Source organism: Engystomops pustulosus, chromosome 4 (genome assembly GCF_040894005.1).
Source record: "Engystomops pustulosus chromosome 4, aEngPut4.maternal, whole genome shotgun sequence".
Classification (NCBI taxonomy): Eukaryota; Metazoa; Chordata; class Amphibia; order Anura; family Leptodactylidae; genus Engystomops; species Engystomops pustulosus.
The window spans coordinates 29,273,787-29,291,483 of record NC_092414.1 but is presented as its reverse complement, the minus strand read 5'-3'; the positions used below and the strand labels follow the sequence as shown (position 1 = coordinate 29,291,483).

Genomic DNA, 17,697 nt, shown 5'->3' with positions numbered 1-17,697 from the left:
CCATTTTCTTGGAAAGTTGATGCTATCACGTACCTTGGAGTTTAATCCCAAGGCTGTGGAAGTCCACAAGAAGGTGATTATTATTATTATTTATTTATAGAGCACCATTAATTCCTTGGTGCCGTACATTAAGACAAGAATAAATGCAAGTACAAAATTAAAAAAACTACAGTGATCAGGAGACGAGTGGACGGAAAACCCTGCTTGTGTGGGCTCACAAACTATTTTAAGTTTAAGATGGAGACATGAGGTGAGGGAGCAGTGCAGTTATTGTGCATTGTAGGCGATCCTGAACAGCCAAGTTTTCGAGTCACGTTTTGAAGGTTTGTAAAGTCCGGGACAGTCTGACACATTTTGGTAGAGAGTTCCAGAGATGTACAGGAGAAGTCCTGGATACGTTGTAAGAAGAGCGTATGGTAATAGAGTGAAGCTGAAGGTCCTGTGAGGAACACAGATTACATGTGGGATGGTAATGGCTGATGAGTTCAGAGATGTATGGAGGAGACAGGTTGTGGATGGCTTTGTCTAGGCAAGTCTTGACCTGGACATCCTGGATAGCCTTTAAGTCGACCCCTGCATTCTCTACTACTACATGAAGTGAGTCACTACTCGGTTCCTCTATACTCCAGTGTGGTCCCCTTAGACTTACCTCCCCCCTCCCTATGGTTTTTCCTCTTGCCAAGTAAACATAACTATCACTGATTGCTTGTGCTTTTCAGGTCGTGTTTAAAGTATATCAGTCTTACGTATGTGAAAATACAGCAATTTATTTGTTTCCCTTTTATATTTACGGTCATTTGGCTTTTCTTAGTTTCCTTGATATATAAGGAAACTATGTTCTGTGTACTCAGGTTGCAATATAGCAAGATGTATAATTATTTTGCTACTTGCGAGGTGCCTGCGAGAACCTATTAAAGCAAATCTACTGCAAATCATACTGACCCAAACATACCTTTATATAGAGGTAGGTAAGCTGATGCTGGAGGATGTCTTGAAAAAGCACAGAAATCGGCAGTTTCGTCCAAAAATCAATACAATAAGCAATGACCCATTTGGCACGCCCGTGCTCCACTGCAAATTGGACGAAGATACAATGCGCATGCGCCTGTGCTCCCGAAAGCTCGGTGACATCACTGGCTCTCGGGAGGGAGGGAGGAGGGGAACTTTCAAGCATACTTATGCTAGTGACCAAGCGCCCTGTGTCAGGGGAACAGGAGCTCCGAATGGGTTGTTTGCTTATTGTATAAATCGATTTTTGGACTAAACTGCTGATTTCTGTGCCTCATCAAGACATCCTCCAGTATCAGCTTACCTACCCCTATGTAAAGGCATGTTTGAGTCAAAATGACAGTTTTCAATCGGTAGATTTCCTTTAATACTGAACCTTGTTTCTTCTTTCTAAATTTACAATAAAAGAATGATACAAAAAAGTGCACAGAGAAGCTGAGCAACGTTTTGTATTCACACCTGCTCTATTCATTTTTGAAATACAGCAAGATAAAATGTTTTATATGTTTGGCTATTCCTTTCCATGGAATGATGACTGATGTGATAGCACATTATTTTCTGTTTTATTTTAGATGTCAATGAATTGAAAGTGTTTGTTGACCTGGCCTCCATCTCTGCTGGTGAGAATGACATGGATGTAGATCGTGTCGCCTGCTTCCATGATGCAGTTCTAGGTTATTCATCTTTACTATATGAACTGGATTCGCATTCTGGATTTGATGACTTAATGAAATGCTTGGAAAAACTGTGGAATGCTCTACAAAGTGACGTCAACCTACCCAAAAAGATGGTAAAGTTATTGGATGTGTATGTTTGTATGTTTGCTTATGAAACATTGGGACTTTTGCTCCCCTTTTATGACAAAATATCTGATTGGTGGAGGCTTAAGTGCCAAGATTATCACCAAACTTGCCATACTAAAACTTCAGGGGAGATCAACTTTTTTTACATCCGTGCTAAGCGAGCCTGAATCAGTTTAACCTGATCATTGCAGAGTAGTCACAGAGATTTGTAGGGACCCTTACATTCTGACTCCCAATAATCAAAACTTCTAATGTGTCATAGACTTTCTCCACTGACAAATAAAGGAGCCTGATAAAGTGACTAATGGCTTAACTTTTTACAGACAGTCCCTGGATAGTCTAATCTCTTTAGAGAGCTAAATCATTAAGGGAAATATTCTCTAGGCTGGGAAAGAGTTGAACTTAGTCTGTGTAGGGACTTCAGATACACTGCTCACTACAGGAGAAAGAAAGATAAAAAAGCACAGAAGTTTTTCCTTCATGAAGTATATGACAAAGTCAACTATTACCACTTGCATCATTCAATTCACCTGCAATGAATTTAGCTTCTAAGCGTTAGTTATGCTTAAAAGTATAATTAATCTTGACTTGTATTTTTTTCATTAGAGAGACTCTGCTCGCCATGTAGAGTGGCTGAAAACTGTGAAAGAAAGTCATGGATCAGTGGAATTGTCCTCCTTGTCATTAGCCACTTCAATAAATAAACGGGGGACATATATAATCCAAGCTCCTCAAGACAATAAAAAGGTAATTTCTCCCCCCAAAAAAACAAATTTGAAATCCTATTATATTTTGTTCATTCTGTGTTGTTTATATATTGTTACGATCTATGAAGCTTTAAGTAGCTTAGACCGATCAAATTGGTTCACTATCTCTAGTAAGACTAAATAGAATGGTAAAATAAATTTTAAAATATTGTTACAAAAAGTATTTTTCTTAGGGCTCTTTCACATTGGCATTGTTTTTTTAACTATATCTGTGGTTCAGTGATTTCCACAGATGTCTCTTCAACACCCCTGCCAATGCATAGGCAAGGTGGTTTTGCGAATAACGCCCTCTCCTGGTTAGGAGCTATCTGGTGAGCCTGTGCAACTCATCCAGAAGTTACCCCTGGGAGAACTTGGTGATTGCAGCTGTAGCCACTGCCTGGTAAGGCAACAGTTAACACTGTGATATGTTACTGTCCAATTATGTTCTTCTAATACAAGCTAGAAGCTGATTGGAGGAGTGCTGCCACCTGACCAAGGAGCATATGAACCCCTGCTGGGTGGAAGCACATGGTCAGAGTGAGAGACTGCATCTTGGAGTCAGTCTTTGGCTAGAGTCTGCAGACAGAACCAGACCTCATGGTCTGTCTGCGATTGTCTGCACTGTCCTAATTCCAGGAACTTCAGGTGCCTCAGTCCTACTGTCTAGCACCCAGGGCAGGTTCAAAAACTTAAATCCAGAACTGAGATCCACCACCCGGACTCAGTTCCATCTGCACCAGCCCAGCCTGAGTCTACTACTAGGCTGCATGTAACCTTCCTGTGGACCCGGCTCTCTATGACTCTTCCAGCTTGAGAATCTGCTGTTAATCATTTGGCTGTTGCCGGCTGTTCAATAAAGAACTGTAAGTTGATTTGCAGAGCGTTGCCTTTGTCTTATCCCTGGCTACAGCTGATTGCCACCACAGGCTTCCCCATCCATGACCCAGGGATTCATCCTACAGACACCTCAAGAGTTTCCCCAGGGAGAAACCATTTCCTCAGCCTCTCCCTCCATATTTTCTGCACACACCACCTGCTGGAGACCTGCCAGGCTGTAGGTTAGTCCTCCGGTCCCCATACCAAGCACTGTGACAACAGTGTGCCCAAGGCCGCACAAGCCAGCCACTCCGGTATTCTGGGCCCCGGCTGCCACCAGAAAAGGCTAGGCCCCGGTGGGGGGTGTTGCACCTCACACAGCCATTGATTTCAATGGGTGTTTTCACCTTGGCTTTTTTTTTTTCACTGAACCGTTGTCCGCAGAAAAAAAATTAAGAACAGGTCTTTTGTTTTTCACTGATGCTGATCACGGAAGAAAATAGAAGTCTATGGGTGCACAAAAACACTGATGACAGGTCATTTTTTCCCCCCTCTGACCAGGTGTTATGTTTTTAAAGCAATGTTAAACCTTTTTTTTTTTTTTTTTTTTTTTTGCGGAGATGAAACTGATGCAGCATGAATGCACCATGGAGACAAAATGCAATGAGTGCGCAACAGACGAGCCACACACTAGCCAAAATGAAACCACCCTTGCACAATATCGTTAGATCGAATAAGCAAAGCATCTAGGTCAACAACCAGAGATGGTTAACATGACTGAGCGATAACAGGAATTTAGCCATTGTATGATAAACATATTCTGTTGATCAATTACGTTGATCAATTTCCAAGATTTTTATGTTCTACTAGTCTTTCACAAGGAAAATACTTTCTAAACAGTAATTTTTTTCCCGGTCACTACAAAAATTTAATTTTTATTTGATCTCTACTCCCAACAAAATGATAAAGATTATACAGTTCGTTGCCTTAAGCCTGCTCATTACATGGAGCTTCCTAAACTGTCCAGACAGGACAAATCAACCTGAGCTGGATCAGTCATACACAGCAGCAGGGGGATGGTGCTGCGATTGATTATTTATGCCTGTCATACACAACACAGTGATTAAATCATTCTCTCGAGCAGTGCATAACTAATGTAAGCGGAGAAGCGCTGAGACCCAGCACAGAAACAACCGAGCTTCATTATCATAATTTTATAATGTTTTTTTCGGCAAAACCACTCTGTTCAGTTATTAAACAAGATATGTTTCTTCATCAGTGTAACTACAGCATTCTCAAGGTATGTTTGGTTCATAATGCATGAAATCAAATGGTAGATTTCCCTTAAACATCTGAAGATTTATCACCTAGTATCAGACACTTATATGAATCTTGTGCAGAATAACACTAACACTGCACTTGTAATACACTTATTACTTATGATGATTTTCAAAATTTGTGCAGATTGCTCTAGACAATGTGATACAACTAAATCTCATTGAAGAAGGAGATGGCATAAATAATCGCGTTTACACATTAGAAGAGTTGAAGGAATTACTGAATAAACTTATGCTGATGTCAGCAAAAGGAGACCAAAGCAATGAAGAAGTTGAAAAGTTTTCAGAGGTAAGATAACCAAGCGAGTGGTTTGATGTGGAGGATTAAAGTTTGGCAACTTTACCTTATGTTTTTTGTAACATTTTGTTTTTTGTAACATTCCCCCCCGCCCCCAAGTGTCGGGGGGGGGGGGGGATATTAGGTTATTTACCAATATACATCTATTAATACTTCTGCTCCACTTTTTGGATTTGTAAAGTGAAGCCTCCTGTCTTTTACCTCATCATCCAGAGACTCCTGTCTATAAAATGGCTGCGAATGGAGGGTCGTGTTACAAAGTTTATATGGTTAAAAAAAAAAGAAAGGCATGTCCATGAAGTTCAACCTAGGTAGGGATTGGATGAGAAAGGGATTTGGGATAAACAATTCTATATAACATAACCGTCAATGTTATTTAGGTGTAAAAAGGTATGTAGACCCTTCCTGAAGCTCTCTGCTGCCCCTGCTGTGACCAGCGCCTGAGGCAGGCTATTCCACAGATTGACAGTTCTCATAGTAAAGAAGCCCTGTCGCCTCTGTCTCCATCTGGAGAAAACCAGTTTTAATCACCAGAGTCCCCTTGTCTTTTGATTAGATTTAACCTGGAACAACAACTTTCCACCATATTTTTTTTTGTATGGACCCTTCATATGTGTATATAAATGAATCATGTCCACTCGTAGTTGTCTCTTTTTCATACTAAATAAATCTAGTTGTTGTAATCTTTCCTCATAAGTGAGACCCTCCATACCCCTTATCATTTTTGTGGCTCTACGTTGAACCTTCTCCAGCTCCTTTTTATGGACTGGAGCCCAGAACTGGACGGCATATTCCAGGTGAGGCCGAACCGATGCCTTGTACAGTGGTAATATTACATCCCTATCCTGAGAGTCCGTACCGCTTTTGATACATGTCATCTCTAACTGGCGATTGTTGATGGACAGAGAGATCACATGACCCTCCATCTGCAACCATTTTATGGACAGGAATCTCTGGTTGATGAGGTAACAGACAGGAGGCCTCAATTTACATAACAAAAAAAATGGAGCAGAACTATTAATACAGGCAGGTTTGTTCTTAAGTTGAATTTGTATGTAAGTCAGAACTGTATATTTTATAATTGTAACCACAGCCAAAATGTATTTTGGTCTCCGTGCCAATCAGATTTTGAAACTTTTGGGTTGTCATAAGAACCAGGATTAACAATAAAGCTTCATTGTAGAAACTCTTTCAGCTGATCTTTGTAGCCTACGGCTAAAGCGCAGTAAATTACCAATATCCAGAGGTCTGTTTGTAACTAGGGGCCATATGTAAGTCGGGTGTTCTTAAGTAGGGGAGCGTCTGTAGATGTATATTGGTAAATTACCTAATATCCTGACCCCAACCTTACACACACATTAAAAAAAAAACATGATGTAATGTGGCCAACCCATTTAAGTGGAAAGTTGGAACAATTTTTGAAAAGTAGTTTTGATCTTAATACTGCATGTTCTTTAACCCCTTAACGTTGATTCTTCTTCACATATGGGGGTTGTTTGCTGCATTATGCAGCAAACACCATTGCTAAAAACCCTTGGTCGGTGCTGGTACTGATCATCAAAATCGTGCAAAATAAAATAGCTGCATAGGATTTTTGCATTGACTGTCAGTGCCATCTAGGATGGAACCCTCACTCCACAATGATGTTTCGGGGAGCAATGGATCCCATGACAGCCTGGTGAGATCTAGAACAGTGTGCTGAATTACAGTGCATATTTGTCTTTTTATATAGTGTATTTAAACTTCTGTTTTCAACTGTAGCTCTATGCTGCCACAATATTTCTAGCACTGAGGGGAGGAGGGAGTGGTGAGGGAGCAGGGAGGTCAGTTATTTTTGAGGGTGGTGGGGGACTGGTGTAGGAGCCAGAACCATGCAGCTCAAAGCGGTACTGGTGATGCCCTCTGAACCACTTTGTGCTATTTTTGAATACACTAAAAGTACATCTACCACCAGGATGAAGGATTTTAAACCTAGCACACTAACATACTGGTGTGTCCCCCCTCAGGATCCACTCTTCTATTAGCTTTTTATGCCCCGATTTAAAAAAAAAAAAGGATTTTTCAACTTCTGCAAATGAGCCTGAGGTGCTCTAGGCTCCATAGTTGTTAATGGATTATGGAGCCCCTCAGGCTAATTGCTAAATTCTTAAAAAGAAGGGCGTAGGAAGCTTAAAGAAGAATGGATCCAGCCAAAGGAGCCAAACCAGTATGTCCGTGTGCTTAGTTTACAATCCTTCATCCTGGTGGTAGATGTCCTTTAATTTTAAGAGTAAACTAAAGGATCACCACGCCTAATAATGACATAATTATATTCACAGTCCTGGGATTTACCTGGGAGCATTAAAGGAACAGTCACAGCTAATTCATTAAGTAATGCATGGTGCACGGAAGAAAACTGAAAAACTCAATAGAGAGATCAATAGAGATGTGAATTAAAAGTGAAATATTATAAATCTTAAAACGGCTGACATGTATTGAAATGTTTTCTTTTCAGATTTTTACCAATGTGCAGAGGTTGGCCAGATCCTTCATTGACCTCTATTTAGCTGGAAATATGTTATTTAGAACCTGGAAGGTAGAAATTTACTGTTCAGAGGATGCACCTATTGGCATTTTTATGATATTTGGTGTTAAAGGCATTGATGAACTGGAAGGAGAAGGACCTCTTACCAGTCTACTTCCAGATATCTGCAGGACCATGGAGAATTTATTGGACCATTGGCTGGAGTTCATGAAGAAGAAGCGGTCTCAGCATTACTACCTGAACTATTACACGGCAGAGCAGCTGGTTTTCCTTAGCCAAGAATTTCAGAATGAAGACATCAGCGAGGAGGCGCTTGTCATGTTGTCTTTTATTAAGCCCCACTGTCAACAAACGGACACATCAAAGACTGGAGACTCTTCTATTGGAAAGCGTCCAAACAAGATGAATTTTGCTTTTAAATTTGCAACCTGTACCAATATATTAGAGAAGCTGAGAGTGGTTTGGGAGTATTCAATGGCCCATATGAATTCCTTGTTCCCAGGATGCTTAGACTTAGACGCTCTAGGTACTCGCTTAGCCTCTTTAGCCGAACAAAATAAGAAATGGGTTTTGCGCAAATTACATCCTAGTTTGCATGAAGGCCGCCCTAATTTGGTTTTATGCCCCTCATCCCAGATCTTGTCCTGTGCTCTGGCAATGTATATGCACAGCGCTACGGAGCCTTTGCCATCCTATGATGAAGTGCTGCTGTGCACGCCTCAGACTTCCTTTGAAGAAGTCACCTTGTTTTTCAGAAGATGTGTAACACCGGGTTACAACGGGAAGAAGATTTACAGTCTAATCTATGCAGATGAACTAAACTATGACACAGCATACAAATCCGAGCAGCTATTCCAGCAGCTGCAGGCAGGGAATGATGACTACTGCCTGGTGGTCATCTGTAATTCTGATCGAGAACATTGCTACATTCCCTCTGTGTTCAGCCAGCACAAGGTGCACATGATTCCTCAAAATCCCCTTGATGAGATACAGAGATATCTACGTACTCACTTTGCTGTGGATGCTGGAATTGATTCAGCTGCTCACGTATTTCAGAACGGACTCAGTGCTGGCATTGTGGCATCCAAACGGGCAGGAATGGGTGAGTAAAAATGTAGAAGACACCCCCAGGGCAGATGTATATTATTAAAGACTCTCCCCAACCCCCCCCCCCCCCAGAGGAGGCATATAATGCTGGAGACCTCCCAGAGCAGACATGTAATACTGGAGACACCTATACCAGACCTATAATAGTGGAGACCCACAGACCAGGCACATGATAGCCGAGACCCCCAGAGCAGGCACATGATAGCTGAGACCCCCAGAGCAGATCATTCCTTAGACCCAATGTGCTAACTGCAATACAGTAGACCTTCAATTTAGACAAAAAAAAAAAAAACAACAAATACTCACCTGTTTAGGCTTCTTATCCTTCCTGCACTGCTTTAGATCCTGGAGCTATTTTTTTGTGCCAGCATTAGAAATCGCGGCAGGAGAGGAGCGGTGAGTACAGAACAGCTGACATATTTTCCCCGCTCCAGTCCCCTCTTGTTCAGAAGCCAGGGTAGAGCAGGAGATGCAGAGCACAGACAGGATTTGTCAGGTGTACTCACCACTACTCGGCCTCTTGAGTGTGCTATCATTGATGGACACCTTATTGTTCTCTGCGGGGTGCACCGTGCTCTTTGGGCTATTGGGTTGACGGGTTGTGCAACCCTCATCTAAGGGGTCATTTTCTGGTAAGTTAAAGAAAGCTCACCGCCAACTTGTAAAGTAGCATTCCATCATTTGCAAAACTTCATGCAGTGTTGACGCATGCTAGTGAAATTTATTTGTAGTATTGACAATATATAATAACTTTCCTTTTGTTCCAGGTAAATCTCTTTATGTGGAAAGGCTATACGAGGAGCTCGAGTCAAGCTTTGAGGAACCATTACTTAAAACCATTCGACTTATAAATCCTGAAGTGGACGAAAATAAAGTGTTAAACGCCTTACTTCCTTTTCTTGATCGCAATCTTCAGAATTGCCCAATAATATTCCATATTGATATCACATCTTCTGTGAGTATAACCAAATTAAAGTACAGTACCTTGAAAGGAAGTGGAGGAAAATTATTAGACTATTTTTTCCCCTGTAAAATCTTTATTGGCTCTATACTGTATGTCTATACTGAATTTCAAGTGCAAGGTCTAGATTCCCTTCTTCAGAGTTTTAGGGGAAATACATTTTTTGAAAGGGACATTTATCCAGGGTTTTATTCTGATATTGCCCAGTATGCATCAACTTATGCATTTTTTATACCTTCCCATGAATCAACAAAGCTGTTAATGATGGTGCCTGCAAAGGTGCAAAATGTGAAATACAGCTCATATAAAGTTAAAAAAAAAAATAATAAGCCCATTTTGACATCTTCTTTGTGCATTCAGATTTTCTGATACAACAGACCTGAAAAAAGTAGTTTACTCAATGGTATCATTGAGTGTATAAATACATTAGTTTTATGAATAATTTAAATTGTAACTAAACCTGTCCACTTCCTTCCCACGTCTGGATAACCCATCTGTGTTACTGTGGTCACTGCCCTTCATTGTGTGGTGAAGTACTATTGGAGCGCAAGGCTCCAGTGTAACAACCTCTCCTCAGTACCAGATACAGGTCCTGAACAATTGCCAGACATTCCTTCTCTATTGTAGAGAAATCAACTCCCCAAAGCCAGGAAGGCTATTTCAGTTGCTGAAGGGGGAATTGACTGAAGGGGGAAACTTCTTCTTGGTAAGGTCTGTCAGGGGCTTTGCAAAGGTACTATAGTGGGAAATGAAACTCCTATAGTGCCTTCCGGTGCCAGGAAGGACATCACCTATTTTTTGATGCTAGTGATGGGACAAAATGCAATGGCATCCACTTTCCCAAACTATGGCTTCAGAGATCCTAACTTCATTTGTGTCTAAGGTAGCGGACTTGCTCATCGAAGCTGGCACCCAGCCTGCCTGTTGTTGGTTGCGCTCGAACAACACATGCTGTAGGTGGTCCTGCCATGTGGGACTGAAGACTGCAATGTCATCCAAATATGCGACTGCATACTCTTCTAGTCACTTGCTAAAAGGGATGTTAACCATCTGCTGGAAAGTGGCAGAGTTGTTTTTCATGCCGAATGGTATCACTTTGCATTAACAAATCGGGGTGATAAAGGCAGAGCATTCCTGTGCCACATGGGTAAGGAAATCTGCTAATAATCTCTGTCCATATTTATAATGGTCAGGTACTTGTCCCTGCCCGATTGATGACATACTCAACGACCGACAATCCAGGAGTGGTCAGGTATCTCTAAAGGCCTCTTTCATCAGTATGTCGCCCATACAGAACCTCAAAAGGCCTGTAGAACCTCCTGGTAGTCAAATAGCAAGTGTAGGAGGTAGCTCTCCCAGTGCCACCTGTGGAAACCGTTCAACGTCCAAAGCATCTGCTTTTGGGCGCCATTGTACTGTTTACACAGGCCATTATTAGTCTCTGGGTTGTATGGCCTGATCACCAGATGTTGCTTGTCTTTGCTTGCAGAGAGACTCAATGTGTAGCATTTTCTGGGGAAACCCTACCAGAGAGAAAATCTCTAGCTATGCTGTAGACACCTTTTTTTTTTTTTAGCCCAAAAAGACAACAAAGCCACTGCTTCCCGGTACCGTGTGGCCAATTGGCCACAGCTAATCCCTTTAAAAGGCTATTCAATTATGGGCAGACTTACCAGTGAAGCTCTTGGGTGCACGCCTACCTTCTCCAACCTCTGACACATGTTGTACTAATGGCAGTAGGCAGCCACATCGGTCCGCATATTTGGCTAGTAAAAATGTCCGATGTCTTAGTGACCCTCTATCGGACCCAGCAGCCACTTGTTTGGAAAAGGGGGTAGTGTTAGGCCCTTAAGGGGTCCAATCACTCCCACTGCGTGTGAAAGTGGCAATGGACGCTGCCACCACTGTTAGTGCCCACTTCCCCTCAGCTCCCAATCCAGTCACTGTTGCAGACTGTCATCAGACATCACGGCTGAAGCAAGCGTGTGCACTGTGGCCTTACCTGGAAGCCCCATCACTCCTGGGAGTTTCCTCACTTGCAGGCTCCTCCTCAGCTGCTGTTTTCCCTCTTTAGATTTCCACTGATGAGAAAGACAATGACAAGTTCCCAGTGACTGGATGGCCGTACCCTAAAGCATCCAAACAACCTCCTTGACTGACTTTCTCCATTCCAGGGAGAAGAGGAACATATTGCATCATCCTTCCCCACATCCCTTGTATTATGCAGGTTGTTTCATGATAGGGATGGTCATGGCATTGCAGTAAGGGGGATTAGACCTTGGGGATTAAGTGGTCACATACTGGGTCAAGTCTGTCCCTAGGAAAATTTTTGCTAGCATTTTGGCCTATACCATCACCTTCCTCAATTCCTTCCCCGCATTCCAGTACAAATATACTGTACGGTTTAGTTTCTACAAATTTAGAGACCGTGAGGGTTTTCGTGGGTACCAAATGTAGTTCAGATGTACCAGAGTCTCCTCAGGCCCAGTGTCCCTTAGTCCCATTGCCACAACCTGGCGTGTAATGAAGGGCTGCAAGTTGTCACCACCCCCACAAAAAAACAGGGGTATTATGTAGATTCTACTGGGCCCAACTGTCAGTGGACACATAGGGGCAGATTTATCAAGCTGTCTGAAAGTCAGAATATTTCTAGTTGCCCATGGCAACCAATCACAGCTCAGCTTTCATTTTACCAGTGCTCATGAATATTTTAAAGGGGAGATGTGATTGGTTGCCATGGGCAACTAGAAATATTCTGACTTTCAGACAGCTTGATAAATCTGCCTCATAGTTTTGAAGTGGCCCAGCTGTTTGAAAAGGTGAAATGGGGCTCCCCCACTGGGGTTAAGAGAAAGCGTAGACAGATTAGCAGGCACAGTGCTCGTCTTACCCCCTTGGCCTCTGTAGTCCTGTTGTTGGAGTACTCTTGGCAATTGTTACAGAGGCCCTCGATGCAAACTCTGGAGCTCGTCTCAGGGGTCAAGTTGTACTGCCAGAATAAAGTCTGCTTGATTTCCTCCGAGCTTAAGGTGGTAATGCTGGGTATCCAAATATTTCCAGGGCCTTTAATCTGAGACAAGGGGTTAGGAACCAGACACACTGGTTCTCGGGTATGTGTTACAGGTGACAGGTCTTTTTAAAGGTTAGCAATAAATTGTCCAAGTCTTTACTACTATCTAGGAAGTACTATTCCCGTAGCTTTGGGGTCTGTGTTAGAGGACACTAACAAGTGGCTAGGGTGGGCTGTTAAAGATGGAGCATTTGTAGTGGTGTTTGTACTGTGCTTGTTCATGACATTCTGTAGCCTCTGCTTGCTGCCGACATTCTGCAGTAGCCATTAGGAATATTTTTGTGGCTTGGTCTCCGCCCTGGAGACTGACCAGGGCAGCTTGCAAGATGGCAGCTGATTAGACCTTAGGGGAGTGCAGGTGGTGGGCATGGGCAAATGGTTTATTCTGGAGTCTTGGCTATTCTCGCTCTTGTCTGTAACAATAGGGCCTCCCACCTTCTCTTGCTCCACCCTCTATTCTGCATCTTCCTCAATTTCATCCAGGTTGCATTTTTATTTCTACCCTTGTTTTTACTGGTCTTCCTTGCAGCAGTTGGGCTCCAGGTGTTGAAAGAACTATGTTAGTCATGCCCCACCAGCACCTAGGAGAGTCCCAGAGCCCCAAACACCTAGGCCCATTCAATAGAGTTCCTGAACCTTGGAAGCATTTCAACTCCTTGATGAAAGATCATCAAGCAATGGTTCTGGTGCCATTGCAACCCCACTTTTTATATACTTCACACATTGTAATTATGTGAAGTGTACAATGTAAATGGATATTTTTTGTGCCTTTAGACTATTACTCTCCTAATATCATATTCTCTTATTCTACAGGTCAACAAAGGTATTCCAGAATTCATGTTTAAGCTTTTGGTGCTGCAGTATCTCATGGATTCAAAGGGAAGAATATGGAAACGCCTGCCGAATCACCTGTACATTGTTGAGATTTTGGAATCTGCAAACTTAATCTTTACGAAACAGTATAAATCTGTAAGACGTCATTTTGTTTATTCTAGAAAAATTTGTTTAAAAAATTAGCTAAATATTTTAATTTAGATTTTTGGAAGCAAAACGGTAACAGTTCAGTTACGTGACAATCTGTATAGCTAAGCATATGTCATGTAATTGCAAGTCAAATTTATGAGATAGCCAAGATGATTTTCTATAACGTGATGGTAATCCCACATTCAAAGATATGGTTCCTGAAAGCCAAAAGTTCAAAACATTGTAGCCCTTTTCTTCATCAGTGTATATGAATCATATTTTATTTTTTATAGAAATGTGATTTTGATTTTATTTTTGTTTGCAGGCTCCTCAAGGGGTACAGCACAATTTTATTGACTTCTTTCCCAAAATCTTATGTTGTTCACCCAACGAAGTTCTAACAAAATACACAGAAGATGTGGCAGATGTCAGTGAGGATCCAGGAATGGATGTTGAGGAATTCCGCAGTGAATGTTTCCAGAGACCATACCAATATTTGACTCGTTTTGATATGGGGCAGAATTTAGATACATTTACATACGCATATGACAGTGTAGAAGGTGATCCAGCAAAATGTCTACAGATATTCCTTTTGCATTGTGGAATAATTGATCCTTCTTGGTCAGAACTCAGAAATTTTGCCTGGTTTTTAAATATCCAACTTAAAGATTGTGAATCTTCAGACTTTTGTAAATTTGAACTTGTTGGAGACCTGTTGCCAGGATTTAAACGTTTTGTGGTCGACTTCATGATAATCATGGCAAAAGACTTTGCTACCCCATCTTTAGATATTACAGATCAAAGTCCTGGAGGGCAAATCCTTAACCGTGATGAATGTAAGGAAAAAGACCTGGCTCCCTTTGTTATGCGTAAAAGGTGGGAGACTGAACCACATCCCTATATCTTCTTCAATAATGATCGTGCTTCCATGACATTTATTGGATTCCATTTACAACCCAATAATGCAGGAGGTGTAGATGCCATCAATCCCAAAGATAATACTGTAATTAAAAAGAATGTCATGACCATGCAGCTCTATAATGGTTTGGTGCTTCAAAGAGTCCCATTCAATATTGACTTTGACAAACTGCCTAGAGATGAGAAAATAAGCAGATTATGCATGGTCCTAGGAATCGAATGGCCATTTGATCCCGATGAAACGTATGAGCTCACTACCGACAACATTCTAAAGATTCTGGCCATTAAAATGAGATTCCGATGTGGAATTCCTGTTGTCATCATGGGAGAAACGGGTTGTGGAAAAACACGACTCATCAAGTTTTTATGCCATTTGTGCAAGGGCTTTGTTACTGAAAATATGAAGCTTGTGAAAGTTCATGGAGGTACCACAGCTGAGATGATTTACCAAAAAATATTGGAGGCTCAGGAATTTGCACTTTTAAACAAAGCCAATGAATGTGATACTGTGTTGTTTTTTGATGAAGCTAATACAACTGAAGCCATTAGTAGTATCAAAGAAGCCCTGTGTGATCACACTGTAGATGGAGAACCATTAGAGGAAGATTCTGGATTACACATAATTGCAGCCTGCAACCCGTATCGAAAGCACACAGATGAAATGATCAAACGCTTAGAATCTGCTGGTCTTGGTTACAGAGTCTCTGCAGATGAAACCAAAGAAAGACTCGGGTCCATCCCGTTGAGGCAGCTTGTTTACCGGGTCCACGCTTTGCCTCCTAGCATGATGCCACTTGTCTGGGACTTTGGACAACTGAATGATGAAACTGAGAAGCAATATATACAACAAATTGTTCAGCGTTTGGCAAAAGAGATTCAGCTTTCCACTAGTGATGTCCAGATGCTAACAGATGTGCTCTCAGCTTCTCAGACCCACATGAGGTTGAAAAATGATGAATGCAGCTTTGTGAGCTTAAGGGATGTTGAACGTTGTATAGAGGTCTTCAAGTGGTTTTATAACCATCATGAAAAGCTTCTCAAGAACCAGAAAAACATGTTAAAGGGTAAGGTCAACACCATTAATAGAAAAGATAAAGTACCCTGGTCTTTGGTGCTAGCTGTCGGTGTATGCTATCATGCATCTTTAGAAAGAAAGGATTTGTACAGAAAGGCCATATGTAAACATTTCCCTCAACCATACAAAGACCAAGCTGCTATTTTACATGAAATAAGTGTCATTCAGGATCTCTTTTTATCTGGTGTACACTTGAGAGACACCATTGCAAGAAACCTTGCCTTAAAGGAAAATTTGTTCATGATGGTCATTTGTATTGAACTTAAAATCCCATTATTTCTTGTTGGAAAACCTGGAAGCTCAAAGTCGCTTGCAAAGACCATTGTTGCAGACGCCATGCAAGGTCAAGCAGCTCATACAGAACTGTACAAGGACCTTAAGCAGATCCACTTGGTATCTTTTCAGTGTAGCCCTCACTCAACTCCGGAAGGCATAATTGGCACATTTAAGCAGTGTGCTCGCTTCCAGGAAGGGAAAAACTTGACCGATTATGTGTCCGTTGTTGTACTTGATGAGATCGGTCTCGCTGAAGACTCTGCCAAAATGCCTTTAAAAACACTTCACCCTTTGCTGGAGGATGGTTGCATTGACGATGACCCTTTGCCACACAAAAAGGTTGGATTTATTGGCATCTCTAACTGGGCCTTAGACCCTGCAAAAATGAACAGAGGAATCTTTGTATCTCGGGGTGATCCAAATGTTCAAGAACTTATTGAAAGTGCGCAGGGAATTTGTTCATCTGATCAACTTATTCTTAAGAAAGTCTCCAAGTATTTCCAGTACTTTGCAGGAGCCTATGAGCAAGTTTGTGAAACCCAAAAAGAACAGAAAAAGGAATTCTTTGGTTTACGTGACTTTTACAGTTTGATAAAAATGGTGTTTGCTTTTACCAAACAGTCTGAAGGCGTTTTAACAGAACATCAAATTGCTCGAGCTGTCCTCCGGAATTTCAGTGGAAAAGATGATTTAAATGCTTTGGAAATTTTTGTTGGTGATGAACATAAACAACTAGGAGAGGCATGCAATACAATAGATCTAGTGTTAGAAAATATTAAAAATGATAGTGAGGACTTGGAATCTCGTTACCTCTTAATACTGACCAAAAACTATGCAGCATTACAGATATTACAGCAAGTATTTTTAAAAGAAAATCAACAGCCTGAAATTATATTTGGATCCAGCTTTCCAAAGGACCAGGAATACACCCAGATTTGCCGAAATATTAACCGCGTTAAAATCTGTATGGAAACTGGCCAGATGGTCATTCTTCTCAATCTCCAAAACTTGTATGAAAGCCTCTATGATGCATTAAACCAATATTATGTCTACCTAGCTGGACAGAAGTATGTAGACTTGGGCCTTGGTACCCATCGTGTAAAGTGCAGAGTTCATCCAAAATTCAGACTGATCGTCATTGAAGAAAAAGATATTGTGTACAAAGACTTTCCAATCCCACTCATCAACAGACTGGAAAAACATTATCTGGATATAAGCACATTTTTGAAAAGAGAACATATGGGCATTGTTCAAGAACTCGAGAACTGGGTTCAAATGTTTACTAAAGCCAATGTAGAGCACCTCATGGTAAAAGATCATGAATACAGTCCTTCAGATGTTTTTATTGGCTACCACTCGGACACATGTGCCTCAGTGGTTCTTCAAGTAATGGAGAACATGAATCAAACACAGTCTGATCCTGAAGACCTGAGAAATGTGAATGTGAAAAAGAAGGCAAGATGTGTATTGCTGAATTGTGCCACACCAGATTCTGTGATCAGATCAGGCACCCAAGAATTAATTGACGAGTACTTCAAGCTCCAGCATCATGGCTCTTTTCTGGACTTCCTCAGTTCCCACATAACTGCTGAATATGGAAATCACGCAATTTTTACAGAGGTAATTGTTATATTTTCTCTATTGATTTTACATTCTGCTCTACTTATACTGATGTTCTTAGCTTATTTTTTGGTTTTTTTAAGTTACCATATATACCCGACTATAAGAGGAGACCCCTAATTTTGACACAAAAAACTGTAAAACCCTATTGACTGGAGTATAAGCCGAGGGT

At 41.4% G+C, this 17,697-nt stretch overlaps 1 protein-coding gene across 3 annotated transcripts in view; it reads left to right on the top strand.

Moving 5' to 3' along the window:
• LOC140126319 (E3 ubiquitin-protein ligase RNF213-like) overlaps positions 1 to 17,697 on the top strand; it is a 136,022-nt gene that overhangs the window by 69,395 nt on the left and 48,930 nt on the right. For all 3 annotated transcript variants that reach the window (XM_072145607.1, XM_072145608.1, XM_072145605.1), the window contains 7 exons: positions 1,581 to 1,798; positions 2,418 to 2,558; positions 4,841 to 5,002; positions 7,506 to 8,637; positions 9,410 to 9,597; positions 13,487 to 13,642; positions 13,962 to 17,525. In XM_072145607.1, the coding sequence (XP_072001708.1) occupies positions 1,581 to 1,798; positions 2,418 to 2,558; positions 4,841 to 5,002; positions 7,506 to 8,637; positions 9,410 to 9,597; positions 13,487 to 13,642; positions 13,962 to 17,525 (5,561 nt within the window). The remainder of the gene's footprint in view (positions 1 to 1,580; positions 1,799 to 2,417; positions 2,559 to 4,840; positions 5,003 to 7,505; positions 8,638 to 9,409; positions 9,598 to 13,486; positions 13,643 to 13,961; positions 17,526 to 17,697) is intronic.